A 14326-nucleotide genomic window follows, 5' to 3' on the forward strand; every position below is an offset into this window, starting at 1 on the left:
GTCAGAAATGAACATTAATTACAATAATGGCCAATCCACATCCTAAAGAGAAATTTAAAGGTATAATCTGGTTGCTAAATTATATTCAATTTACTTGTCTTTTATATAATGAAAATGATATGCAAATCTCTGAGTAGCCTAGACATTGTAGCATTTGGTACATAATGTAGCTGGTTAGAAACTAATGCTAAGTATAGAAAGTGATGTAGCATAAGTAAGTGCCGTCATATTAGACACTTTAAACAACAATAATGGATATCATTATACAAAAATATGTACTATAATCATACAATTTATTTGGATTGTATAACAAAAGGATTTACTTAGCCTGTCTTAATATATTTATATCTCATTACATATTTGTTACATAAGCATTCACTCAAGGCCCACTATGCAGCATGCAATTTACTAGTCCCTAGAAAAACAACTATTTTCATAAGACATAGACGTGACTGAGAAGAACACACAAATAGAGTAGTTCATTTTTCCAGGGGGAAGAGTGTCAAAGAAGACTGCCCAGAATAGAGGATATTTTTGCCAACTCTGAAAATATAAGGAAGAATCGAAGCAAATGTTATGTCTCTCTGAAGCCTTCCCAGGCTCTTCTCCCATAGGCATACCGATCCTCAACAGCGATTGCTTACATCCCACCCTCTAGGCTGATTATAATGCTGAATCATCTGCTTACTTCAAGAAAAAGCTTGAAAATAATCTCTTACATTTCCATCCATTTGGTAACGCAAGAAATGTGGCATAGATATTCATGATTTAACAAATCTCCAAGCAGCACATAATATAGCATTACCTTCTTTCTCCATGATTCCCAAACCTGTCTCCTTGCTATCCTGCTTTATACATATTACTATATTATGACAGTGAATTTTTGTTTTAATTTGTTTTATTTTCCAATACAACTCCAGAGCGGAGCATACCTGAATTTACATTGACCCAAATTCCTTGAGGCTATAAAGAAAGACTTTCTTTGTTTTTCCACATTTGTAAAGGGATTTAGATAACCATTTGTACACTGGAAACTCTGCCTTTGTCCAAGACTTGCTGTCCTTCTGTTAGCCACTCCCTAATTGAAAGATTAAATACTTAAATCTTACTGCCTGTTATAAAGATTGTAAAGAATGTATGGTAATACACGTCTCAGATTCATTACTTGGGACATTAAATACGTATAGGAACAGGAGTGAGGTCATCTAATAGGATAAAAAAAAAGTCTCAGTCCTGAGGCCCACCCAAATTCCACAAACATCCACTCTCTTGGGTATATAGCTAGCTGTTGCTTACATAGTATATTGGATATGCTTCTCATCTCAAACTTTTATTGAATCTGATTAGAACTAACATCCTAGAGCCAAGACCTTTGTCACAGAAGCCAAAAAGGCTTTTCCCTTTTTTAAACAAACCTTCTAGAGAAACCCAGCATTAAGTCTTCTTGGTAATCATAAGCTCATATATTTTTATACTATGAAAAAAAAGGAATTGTTTTAGGTGTGAACACAGATTCAAAAAGACAAAGAATGGCCCATCGGTTATATGAGTCCATTCTAACCTGACTCAGTCCTTGCTTGTAGTGGCTATTCTGAATGAGGCTTCCTCTACTTTGGTCATTAGCACTTCTCTAGCTGAGGTTATTTCCCACACAGTCCAGTACTCCTAAAGACACAATCACATTCTAATGTTGACTTAACAAAATATGTAATTTTATACTTCTCTGAAAACAGAGAAGTCTGGGCTTATATTAAACCCAGCTTCTTTGCTCCTGTTTCAATGCAAGGAGAATTTCATGACTTATAGCCACTGCCCACTTTCCAAATCCAATGTTAACTTCAAAAACTATTTAGTTTTCAAAATTATTAATCTCATGTTTTATGTATCTATGCCCTGTCAAAGGCCAGAAAAAAAAAAATGTTGGTTTGGGATATGCATGCAGTAACATGAGAAAGTAGAAAATTTTCTTTGCTACCTGTTCTTGCTGTTGTAGCTGCCAGCCCCCGATAGACACACGGACCACCAGAACTCAGTGAGTTATAGGAAACACACTCTTTATTCAGCCAGCTGGGTCTGCCAGGGGTACACATATCCCAAATTAAGCAGCCCTGAAATGTAGAGGTACAAGGTTTTTAAGCCCTAAACCCCATTTTTCATTCTGTCTGAACACAAAAGTCTATTTTTCTTTTACCACCTGTCAACCCACAGGTCGGTTGTGCAAGCTAAGGTACAGAAGCAGAAAGCTTATTGTTAGAATGTTATGCTCCCATGGGTGATAGCCTATGTTCCCATGGGCGATAGCCAAGTAGTAATTTTCCAGCCAGCACATTGCTAACTTGTATAACTGAAGTTATAATCTTTGGTGTTGTTTATGATTATGGACAATAAAGAAAATAATGAGAATTTATCATCTCAGTAGGTATAAAAAATGTTTATTTGTTCATTTATCGATGATTTATTACATATCATACAATTCCCTTATAACATAGCTGTCTATTATACTGCTCTCCAAACAACTTAGAGATGGAAATGCTTTGGCTCACAGTGCAGCCAGAGTAATGCCATTTCCCCTTTCTGGGGCCAACTGGTTGTCTGAAAACTCTTTTTGCTGTTGCCTTACTCTAAGATTAGGTTTCAGATTTAAAATTAAATAGCCTCAAACAAACAAACAAACAAATCTTACTAGTTAATAGGGTGTCTCTTCTTTCCAAATTTATGTGGGCCCAAGGATCTTCTTTATCTTGCTTTCATGGCTCACGGAATGAGAAGGATAGACAGAAGAACTAACAGCACAAATAACAGATAAATAATTAATATGTGAATTTGAGTTCTAAGGTGGTCTGTTTGTCACATCTGTCCTATTTGTCAAGTCTCTATTTTAGGAAGCCAGTAAAGACACAATGTTCTTATAGAAGAACATGATGTACTCAAATTTTGATAGTCTATGCTTTTTAAAAGAAGGACTTTAGGACTCTTTAGGATTAGCCTTTTAGAATGATATCACCTTAAAGAGTGATATCCATGAAGTGAGGTATAACATAAAATTTTCTGAGTAAAAATAATGCTGGGAAATAACTTCCAATGTATAGAGTTGATCAAAATATCAAGGAGCTAAAATTTTATCTTAAAAAATGTATTAATAAAAACATATATCTAATTGTTAAATTACAACAAAAAATAGTGGCTATTAAAATTGTTTCACAAATCACACGTCTCTAGACTACTTTAGCTAATAAAAGCGTGCTTATACTCATATGAAAGAGTGCTGCATACCTATGCTAGATGTGTCCTGTACAATATTGACTAATAATATAAGACAAAAGACTACCTAATTATAATAGAATAAACTTTGGCGTTTGAGTCCCCAGGTAATGATATGCTAGGAAATTGGAAAGGAAGTTTGTATATAAGATATATAAATATTTATAAAATATATAAATACAGTCAGCTTATGTGCAAGTGATACTAATAAATGTGACTTCTCCACACTAACAAAGAAATATCACCCTATCCCTATGGGATCCAAGTAGCTACTACCTACTACGGCCCCTTACTGGGTTCATGTTCTTCTGCCCTTAGGTACTACCAGAAAAGAGAGGAAGATCCCTATCCTTTGCCTAGACCACTTCTGCCTCCAGACCCTTTTGGTTCTGGACCCTTTTTTGCTCAATTGCCCTCTCCAGTTTCCACCTGCATCCTTTCCCAAGAGCTGGAGCCCAAGGCCAATCACATATCCATGAATGTGGCCAATATTTGACTCGGGCCTTTGAACTTGACACAGTAGTTGCTGCTAGCTTTTTTAGATGATGCCCTCACATTCCTAGGAACTCAGTTCTGTGTCCCCCAAAGTACTGGAGACCACACAGGGACCAGCCTCTTGGACTTTAATAGTGTCATATTTTAAGAATAAAGAAAAAGATGACATTAAAAAAAAATACCTCAAATCTTACTTTATCATGTTGGCATGAAAAATTTAAAATATATCTAGAAATGCAACTTATGAGTTATGACAGAGACAATACAATGGAGAAAGTGATCTTTTTCAATAAATGGTGCTAGATGAAGAGAATACCCACAAATGCACAAAAATAAATTCCAATGGATTTCATATCTAAACATAAAATATAAGACCATAATGTTTTCAAGAGAAAACACACAAGAATGTCTCTGTTCAAAGATTTCTTAAACAGGACGCAAAAAGCATGAACTATGAAATTTAAAAACTGGACAAATTGTACTGTATTAAAATTCCTAGTTGGTGTGAAAAACCACCATTAAGAGAGTGAAAAATCAAACAATAGAGTAGAATGCTATTTGTACAAATATATTTGACCAAGTAGTCATATCCAGAACACATATATGTATGTCTGTGTGTGTGTGTCTGTATGCATCCCATTTCCCGTTCAGAAAAAAAGTACAGCACGCTGCCAGCGTTAATTTAACATCACACGTAGGATTGCTATGTTTTCTAGGAATTGACATTTTCGGCAGTCGAGAACTACTATATTTTATAAATGGAAATACCACTACTAAAATCAGAATGCTATAAATAGAATGATGTCATTTATTTACAAAGACTATTGACATTCTAGAGGGATGTGAAAATAATAAAAACAAGATATTTTGTGGCAAACTTTGAGTGTAAGGTTAGGAATGCAATCTACGTTATCTCAGGGTAAATGCTACAGCCAGAAGTGTTGCTGGCAAGTAGCTTCTGGGTAAATAGTAAATGGAATATATTTGGATATATCTATATCTATATATCTATACATATATATACACATGCATGCACATACACACAGCTTAAACATTAATGACATACAAACCAATAAGAAAATGAACAAAAGACTTGAGAAAGACTTCTTTTAAAAAACATAAAAATTAATAAGCATGTAAAGAGGTGTTCAATTTCATTACTCATCAGGGAAATGTGAAATAAAATCACGATGTACTACCACCAACTTTACACAAGAATGGCGAAAGTGAAAAAGATGGGGAAATACGAAATGTTGATGAGAATGTGGAGCAACCACTTTTGAAAATTGCTTGGTATTTACGAAAGTTGAATGTCTTAACTTCTAATTCTAATCCTAGTTAGATATGCATATGTCAACAAAAGACATGTTCTAGAAGATTTGGCTGCACTATCTAAACTAGTCTAAAACTGAAAGTAATATAGGCTGCCATCAACGGTGGAATGGATGACTAAACAGTGATATATTTAGACAATGGATAACCCAACAACAGAGTTTAAGGAACCCTCAACTTAGCTGAAACAATATTGAGCAGAAAAATCTCGACATAAAATGAATGTATACACTATGATTACATTTACATAAAGAGGGTTAGAAGTTTAGTCCTTACTCAGGACATGGGGGTAGTGGAGAATGGAAAGGCACATGAGTGAAGGCTTTTGCGGTGCGTGTAATATTCTGGTTCTTGATCTAAATTCTGGTTACATGGCTTCATTCAGTGAAAACTTATCCAGATGTCTCCAAATTAAAAAGTTAAAACTCAAACAAAAGAATAATGACAGCACGGATAAAAAACGATGTTTAAAGCCAACTAGGGCATAGTGAACTTCACGTCCCCACCCGCTGAGCCTTGCGCACGCACACGCACAATGAAGTGAAAGCCTCATTGGCTGGGACTAGGTGGCGCACTTCCGGAAGCGGCATCTTAACACGGCCTCTTCCGCCTCCCCGTCGTTCCGCCTGGTCGCCTCCGCACCGCCGGCGCTGCGGCTTTGGCCCCCTGGACTGAAGACCCTGACGCAGTCCCCCTTGCGCTTGGCAGTAGCGTTTTCCTCAGTTACCGCTCTCCGGCCACCGCCATCATGAACATCCGCAATGCTGGGCCAGACGACCTGATGAACATGCAACACTGCAACCTCCTTTGCCTTCCCGAGAACTACCAGATGAAATATTATTTCTACCATGGCCTTTCTTGGCCCCAGCTCTCTTACATCGCTGAAGACGAGGACGGGAAGATTGTGGGCTACGTCCTGGCCAAAATGGAGGAGGACCCAGACGATGTTATCCCCCACGGACATATCACCTCACTGGCCGTGAAACGTTCACACCGGCGCCTCGGCCTGGCCCAGAAGCTGATGGACCAGGCCTCCCGGGCCATGATAGAGAACTTCGGTGCCAAGTATGTGTCACTGCACGTCAGGAAGAGTAACCGGGCAGCCTTGCACCTGTATTCTAACACCCTCAACTTTCAGATTAGTGAGGTAGAACCCAAATACTATGCAGATGGGGAAGATGCTTATGCCATGAAGCGGGATCTCTCGCACATGGCGGATGAGCTGAGACGGCAGCCGGAGGTGAAGAAGGGCGAGTATGTGGTGCTGGGCTCGGAGGGAAACCGGGAGACCCAGGGCAGCACACTTCCTGGTTCTGAAGAGGCCGGTCAGGAAGAAAAGAACCCGGCCGCTGACAATAGTAGGAGTGACAGCAAGGAACCCAGCGAATCCACGGAGAACACTGATGTCCAGGACAGGTCAGAAGACTCAGATTCCACCTCCTAGAGTGCGCTTAAGGTATTCTCTCTTCCCTGACCCAATTTCTTCCTATCCCAAACCCCTGCACCATACCTCGGCCTGTCCAATCGCATGCTATCCCATCCCATTCTAGCTCTTCTAGGTTTCACAGTGAAAACCACCTGGCGATTTTGGGGAGGGGTATATAGATTGGGTTAGGGGCAACTCATTATTCACATAGGAAGTTAACAGGACTTCAACTCATATGGTGAAAATAGATTAAATTCAGTGAAAGTTAACAAGCGTTTATCTTACCTTTTTGGTATGAATTTTATTTCAGGGTACCACATAATTGATGGAAGAAATTTCTTTATAGAATTGCAGTTAACAAATACAGAAACAATTATCGAATTATGAAGTCACCATTTTGCAACTCTTGATGAAATAATAGATCTAGCCAACTAGTCATAAGTAGCTAATACTATTAGGTAAAAGTTGGAGCACTTTACTATGATGGATCAGACTGATAACACTTAAAGTCACTGCTCAAGTGTCACATTACTAACAGGGAGACAAATATTATGTGCCTTCTAATGCAAAAGGAAGTGTAGGAAGTGCATTGTAACACCTATAAAATATTCTTTGTCAAAAGAAAATTATATATACATACATACAGACAGACATGTTAAACTATACCATAATGTAATCAGTCAAATCTGGAAAAAACAAATTTCTACAGAACAAATAACTTGGTTTCTTCAACAAATAAATGTCATTTTTAAAAAGGGGAGGAGGAATTTATTAAAACAAACTTTAGAGATATACTGACCAAATGCAGTCATTATGGACATTGTTTTGATCCTGATTTAAATAAACCAAATATAAGACTTTTTGAGATAGCCAGGCAAAATTTGAACACAGACTGTATGCTGTTAAGGAATTGTTAATAACCTTGTTAGGTGAGCTAGTTGGTATTATAGTATTGCATTTTAAAATGTCCCTATCCATCAGAGGTACACACTGAAATAATTAGAGATGAAATAATTTGGTGCTTAGGATTTACTTTAAAATACTCAGCCAAAAAGAAAAGTATTGGGGAAGGGGAAATAGATAAAATAAGAATGGTAGGATATGATAATTGAAGTTGGATAGTAGGTACTTGGGAAGTTCATTATGCTTGCTGTTCTTTATTGTTTGGAGTGCGTGAAAATTACCATGAATTAAAAGCTAAAGGACAAAACAGTTATACTTCCTAATACATACTAACACTAAGCATCCACTAAAAAGTAGTTTAAAAGATTTTCAACTTCCATCAAGGCACTTTGAAACACCTTAAGAATTTCAAGGGCCAGTACTGTCAGTTTAGAAGTTTAATTTCTGATCCCAGTCTACTTTACCCTTATATGTGAAAAAGGCAACAACTTTCTCTTAACACAGTCTAGTCATGAGTGACATTGCATATAATAAAAAAAAATGCTGTTTGATTAATTTACTCATTCCTAAAAAATTTTTCATTTGCCAGGCATAAGACTTAGAGCTGATATTTACATTATGTACCATTTAAGAATAAATGGACTATATTTTTTATATATTTTAATGCTGAAACTCAAACTGTATAACATACTAACCCTGCTTTATTGTCATTCACTTATTGTTCCATAAGTTATAAAAATTTAGATATTGTAAGTTCTTGGGGGTTAGAAAGAGTCCATCCTCAGAGGAGTCTTTGCATCTGATTTTTAACAACCCAAAGGTTTCATAATGATAGATTCATTTGCTCTAAAGTTAAGTTACAGACAGAACAGTCTAAAAGAGGAAGGTAAAATTAGACTAAACTTAACAGCCTTGAGAGGAGAGTTTTCAAATTTACAACTGTCTTGAAAACCCTGTCAAGACTATTTTATTTAAACCAGCAAGCCTTTTTAAAAATTAACTTTCAAATTCCTATATGGAAGGACTTATGTAATATTGATCTCATCTCATCTTTGTGGTTATTAGGGCTTCTTTTTAGTGTTAAATTCTAGTTGAGGAGGATTATTTTAAGTATAACAGAACTAATTGGAGATTGCATACTCATATATATGTGTGTGTGTGTGTGTACATATATATGTGAATTAAAAAGGATTTAGTATTGGCTATGAGAAAGAAACATGATTGTCACCCTCATAGGGGAAGAGAAATAATAAATAAGAAAATAATTGTGTGGCAGTTATAAATCTCAGTGTACAAATATACAAATTCAGGAATAATTGAAATGTTTCTTTGAACTTTATGTCTAAGTTGAAGGAGATGTTTCCTGTATTGAGCATCACCACTCTCCTTCCAGGCTGATTTTTGCTGAAACGTCATTATTGGTCTCATCTTACCTTTGGTCCTCACTGTTCACTCTTCAAGTCTCTGGTGCTCCCTACAATGTTTGGGCTATTTTGGTAGCAAGGGTATTAGTCTGCATAGGCTAACTTCTAAAAAATAACCCCTAGATCTCAATAGCTTAACACAGTGAAAGCTCGTTTTTCATACCACATTCTAATGTAGGTCAGCAGTGTGGTGGGGATGTGGAAGAAAGAAGGAAAGAAGGAAGAAGGAAGAAAGAAGGGACCCTACTCCATGAAGTTCATTTAGGAATACATCTAGAACAGACGGTTTTAACTTCCTTTGTTCCATAACCTCCTAAGGCAATCTGGTGAAGCTTAAAGTATCCTCCTTAGAAAACTGACTTTAAAAGGCATAAAAATCATATAGGATTACAAAGGAAACCAATTTTATTGAACTACAGTTATCAAACTATTTTAAAACAAATTTGTTGTATATGTACTTCTTTATTAGCATATAAGATTAAAAAAAAATTAGCAGTGGGTCTAGTAATTACTGTTATTTCCGAGAAAATTTAAGTGTAAATGATATGTTGAGATACTCCAAACAGTAATATAACATGAAAATTCTCATGATTTTTATTGGTGACAAAGTTATAAGTATTGTTAATACTACTGTGCATTGGTGCCTACATTCATAATTGAAATAAATGCTAAATTTCAGTTAGAGGTTGGTGAAAATACAGAATTTTTTTCTTCAAAATCCAAGGTCATACTTCTCTGAAATTCTGTTAATGGATTCCAGGTTAGGAATCCCTGATTCGATGATTTTGCCATTTTTTTGAATCGTGTGCCCTCCACTGGTTCATATACATTTGGCTTGGCAGATGAAGAGAATGCACCTAGTGGTTTGTATAGGTTTTAAAAGGCAGTCTCATTTCCCCAAGTAACTGCAGGTGAGGCTAGGAAATGTAGTTTAGCTGTGTGCCCAGGAGGAAGAGGAATGGGTTCCAGTAACCATACAGCATAGTTGTGTGGTCACACTGGGAAGCAGTCCTCGTGATGCTGGGAACTGTGAAAAGATAAGGTGCTGTGCCCGGCTAGGGGCATGAGATCATTCTGCTGCTCCATAATGTGGCACAGAAAACTCTGTAAGACAAGCTAGGGTTGTGTGCTTAGTCACATGGCACACATATCTTCTGCTCTTGCACAAACTTGGGCATAGGAAACAAATTCTGCCACCTTGCTGACTTTATTATGCCTCTCATTAAAGTCTGGAAGAAATAAATCTCAATGTACAAATCCCTCTACTATGAACATTCCCAAAACTTCTAAAGCTTCAGTATCATCTCTCACCTCCATCCCATTCAACAGGATTTACTGGTATGTATATGAATTGCTTGAATGGGAAAAGGCTATTGTGAAGAAAGACTAGGAAAACATAAAAAAAGTTAATACAATGAAAGTGTTATCATGCCACAATTGTGGTGCTCCCTCTTGTGCAGCTAGATACCTACAGAAAAAAAAAGGTCCTGAAAAAAAACCACTTTTCATTCTCCCTTATCTCTTCCTTTGGGTCTGGGCAACAGGGAGCGTCGAAGTTAGAAGTGATGGTGACTAGAGCAGTTGATGAAGAAATTGGGTGTCTTCATCTACAAAATGCTAATAAAATTTACTACTAATACTGAGAACTCACTCTGTTACAAGTACTATTCTAAGGTCTATTGATGAGTTGTGACATTTAATCCTCATAATATCCTTCTGAAATAGGTACTGTTATTCCATTTTACAGATGAGGGCCACCTGTTATACAGATCGTAGATGGAGAACAGGGATCAGAATCAGATAGTGAGACTCCATGATGGTGAGGATTAAATGAAATAGCCTCTGTAAATTGTTTAGCACAATACCTGACATAGTTAAAATATCCTGTAAATTTTAGCTCTTAATATAATTTGTAGTAATAGTAACCATTCAGGTTCTTTTCTTCTCTGCAGTATTCAAATGATAGAATATGAGCAGCAACAGTTTGCAATCTTGGAAGGGAGATGCATCTTAATGATTAAAATAGCTTTCACTGACAAGCTGAATGTCAAAGCATTCAGCTGAATCAGCGCTCATCAATGGCCAAGTAGGGAGCCATAGCCATGAAGACAGGTCAGTTCAAAACATGCTAGTTGAGGCAAGAATGCCATTGAACTGATACTTATCTCCCAACAAGAAATGTGTGCTTGATGATTAATAACAAAAAAGAAAAAAAATGCAAAATCTTAGAATTTTCCACTGAGCCGGCAATATTGAGTTAACCAAGGTTACTTCAGTTACTCTCCCTTTCTGGTTTATTCTTTCTGTCGCTAAGCTGTCATCCTAACAAAAAGTTGTTAAATGTTCACATGAGCATTCACTGAAATAGACTGTTCTTAATTTTACCAGACAACTAATTATAACTGGAATGATATAATGAAATATGGAAGAAAGTTAGAGACTGACAGGTCTGGTAAATTCCCAGTATAACCTTACCCTAGATATGCCAGAAACCATAGATTTCAAATGCAACTGCACTCTAAGAAAATAAAGAGGGGGTTGGGAAGAGAGAAAATATGTTTTGAAATACTAATCAGATAGATACCATTTGTTGAATTATTTATAATCTCTAGCAATGTCACTTTTCAATCAATGTGTGTTGTACATTTAGGATGCCTGAAATACCAAATTTGTCAGAGGTGACTGATAAAAGGAGGGGTTTTTCCTAAATTATGTACTCTGCTCCAGTATATAAAATCTAATGAGCTTTATGGTACAAGAGGTAAGGAAGAGAGGATAGTAAAAATACTATGAATGGCAATGGTTGATAGAGCTAAAGTAAAAGCCTTTCTGAAAACATTCTGTAATGTTATTTCTATAGACTAATATCCTCAGATCATCATAGGATTTTTTCAAAAAGCAAAGCCATAAAATTCTGTTTTGTGTTCATAAAGTCATGATAACAAAGTATTTCTCGGGCGTTCATTGCCCACCTTTGAGAAATCCTAGTACTATAAAAATTTGAACTTATAAGCTCATAAATTAGGGCTATCATATTCATATTTTAAAAAGACTTTACAAATAATTTCTACACCCTTAAACAGCAAACTATCCCAGGGCATTTATTGCAATGTTATTTGACTTTTTAAATTTAATGTCTTAAAATTATCAGGCAACATTTACTGAGAAAACTAAAATGGCAATACAATTTTTGGTTTTTATATAACTTCTTTTGCATGCCTATCTTAACAGTTTTTGCAACAAATTGAAAAATATAATGATGGTAATCTGTCTTCTCAAATTATATTTTGTATTATATGCTTCTCTGTCCTACAGCTTGATTTACTGTTATTCTGGAAACCAACTTTTCTGTAATTATGATTTTGTACAGAAATGCTGTTTAACTACTCTGTGCATGATAGTCAACTTTATCTTATTACTTCTGTATGCATTTGATAGATGAGAAAAGATAATGCATCTTTATAGTTGTAAGGTTGTTTTGTTTGCTTTTCTTTGTAGTTATTCAGTAATGGGCAGCAATATTCTACTAGCTTTTCTTTAACATATATTCCATTCGATATCACACAAACTGTTCTACCTTACTAAAGACAGAGGGTGCATGTCTTATTTATCTTAAACTCCTGGAACATTATTCATTCATGGTAGGTACTCAGTAAATGTTCATTGGATGAATGAAGGAAGGAAGGAACTGCCCAAATTACCTATGCAGTAAAATGAGAGAAAATATATATAAAGTAGTACTACTTATTACCTAATATAATTAGAACACTTTAAAGTTACGAATAAAGAGACATAATGGGTATTTAGGTTTCATCCCCAGGCCTCAGAGAAAGAAAATATGACGTACAGAATTGGAAACATTTCATCTAGCTTATCAAGAACTAAAAAGGCCTTTCAATTACTTAGAATTGAAATAAATTTTTGAGTGAAGTAGAATGGGATAGGACTTGAAGATGGCAAACAAAGTATCTTGGTTTCTTTAGGTTTAAAATTGGATCTTTAGGGTAGAGTTCTGTCTTTCAGTGTTCTTCTCCCACCCCTTTCTGTCAGAAATGTCTTTTTTTTTTTTCTTTTCAGGAAAAGTTCATATGTTCTCACAGCATGGAGGGGAGAAAGCCCCAGATCCATGTGCGCATCTTTGTTCTGTCATATGAATTCTCATTGGCTTCTATGGAGATACATCTAGTCTAAACTGGATACTGGTACCTTGTTGATCTTCTGCTAATGTCTGTCATTTGTTTAACCAGTATTTTATTTTTTCAGAGTGGTCAAAGCCTGTTGTCTTCTCCTCACTTGCTCTTTCCACTTCTCAACAGCATTGCAGGTCCATGTGTCTCAGCCACGTCTGCCCTGTGAGCCCTGGCTTAGCCTGTCTGCTCTGCAGCATCTGTTCTGAGGTCATCTTACAGTGACCCCAAAGGCTTCTCACTTTCAACTCTCAACAACAACCTTCTTCATACCCTCCTGGGATCATGACAGAATTCCTGGACACAAGAGCCTGCTGCACAGGAGCCAAGGAAGTTTGAGGCCTGCCATCACAGAACCTTCCTTGACCTACTCACACCATGCTGCCATTTTATTCTGTTTTTAGTAGTCCCGTGTTGGGTGTGGTTGTCTTGAAGGTGGTTCTTCCTAGAATGCCAAACAAGAAGCAGGGTAAACTCCTGAAGTTCCTTTGATTTCAGTTTATTTTATTATTTATCTGGGTTTTCCTTCTTGAGGGTATAGTCAGGATCATTAAGTCAGACTGAATGTCCTCTTCCTCTCCCTTCCTCTCTGATAGAAGTATTCTATTTCCTCTCCCTTGTTCTGGGAACTCATCCTCTGTCATATGCGCCCCTTTCTTGAGGAGGTATTCTCCTTCCCAATCTGAGAAAGTGGTAAAGGCTTCTACTATGCAGTCAGAACTTGGAGATTTTAAGAAAAGGGCAACCAGTAATTAAATTGGAATGTCTGATGTGCTTGTGTCAATTTGTTCTTTTGGTTTTTTTGTAATGACATAACTTACCATTTTTTCAGTACCTATATTGTTCAGGCACAGTGCTAGGATCTTTATTAATAATATCTTTAATCCTCTGAGCAACCTTTGGAGGGTAGGTATTATCCCTGTTGTATAGATGAGGAAACTGAAGCTGAAAAAAAGCAAAGTAGATATCTAGGATCTGAACCCAAGACTATTAGAATTCAAAGCCAAAATTCCTTTTACTTCCCTATTGCCATTCTTTGCATTTTATTGAGAAAAATGTAAAAACTATAGCAAAAAAAGGAGAATCTGTTGTTTCAAAATGTTAAGTTTTAACTTAATACATGGCAACTTATGTCATTTGTAAATATTTTTGTAACCCACCATTATAATCCTGGTTTACTATTTTTCTCCAGTAAAAATAAGTGAAAACAAAATACTTTGACCTCTGCAATGCAAGTCACCAGAAAATTCTAGAGTTATCATTACTTAATGTTATTTTTATATTCACTGAATGTGAAT

General features: G+C 36.3%; 1 protein-coding gene across 2 annotated transcripts; it reads left to right on the top strand.

The window, feature by feature from the left end:
* The first annotated feature begins 5729 nt into the window (after positions 1 to 5729).
* On the top strand, positions 5730 to 13967 carry NAA11 (N-alpha-acetyltransferase 11, NatA catalytic subunit). 2 transcript variants are annotated; one of them, XM_016154431.2, is made up of 2 exons: positions 5730 to 6544; positions 13158 to 13967. In XM_016154431.2, the coding sequence occupies exon 1, from the start codon at positions 5837 to 5839 to the stop codon at positions 6530 to 6532; it is 696 nt and encodes a 231-aa protein (XP_016009917.2). In that variant the 5' UTR covers positions 5730 to 5836; the 3' UTR covers positions 6533 to 6544; positions 13158 to 13967. The 2 variants fall into 2 exon arrangements, with proteins under 2 accessions (XP_016009917.2, XP_016009916.2); XM_016154430.2 differs by having other exon boundaries at positions 5730 to 6504.
* The last annotated feature ends 359 nt before the right edge of the window (positions 13968 to 14326 follow it).

This window comes from Rousettus aegyptiacus, unplaced genomic scaffold (assembly GCF_014176215.1).
Source record: "Rousettus aegyptiacus isolate mRouAeg1 unplaced genomic scaffold, mRouAeg1.p scaffold_m13_p_10, whole genome shotgun sequence".
NCBI classification, from domain to species: Eukaryota; Metazoa; Chordata; class Mammalia; order Chiroptera; family Pteropodidae; genus Rousettus; species Rousettus aegyptiacus.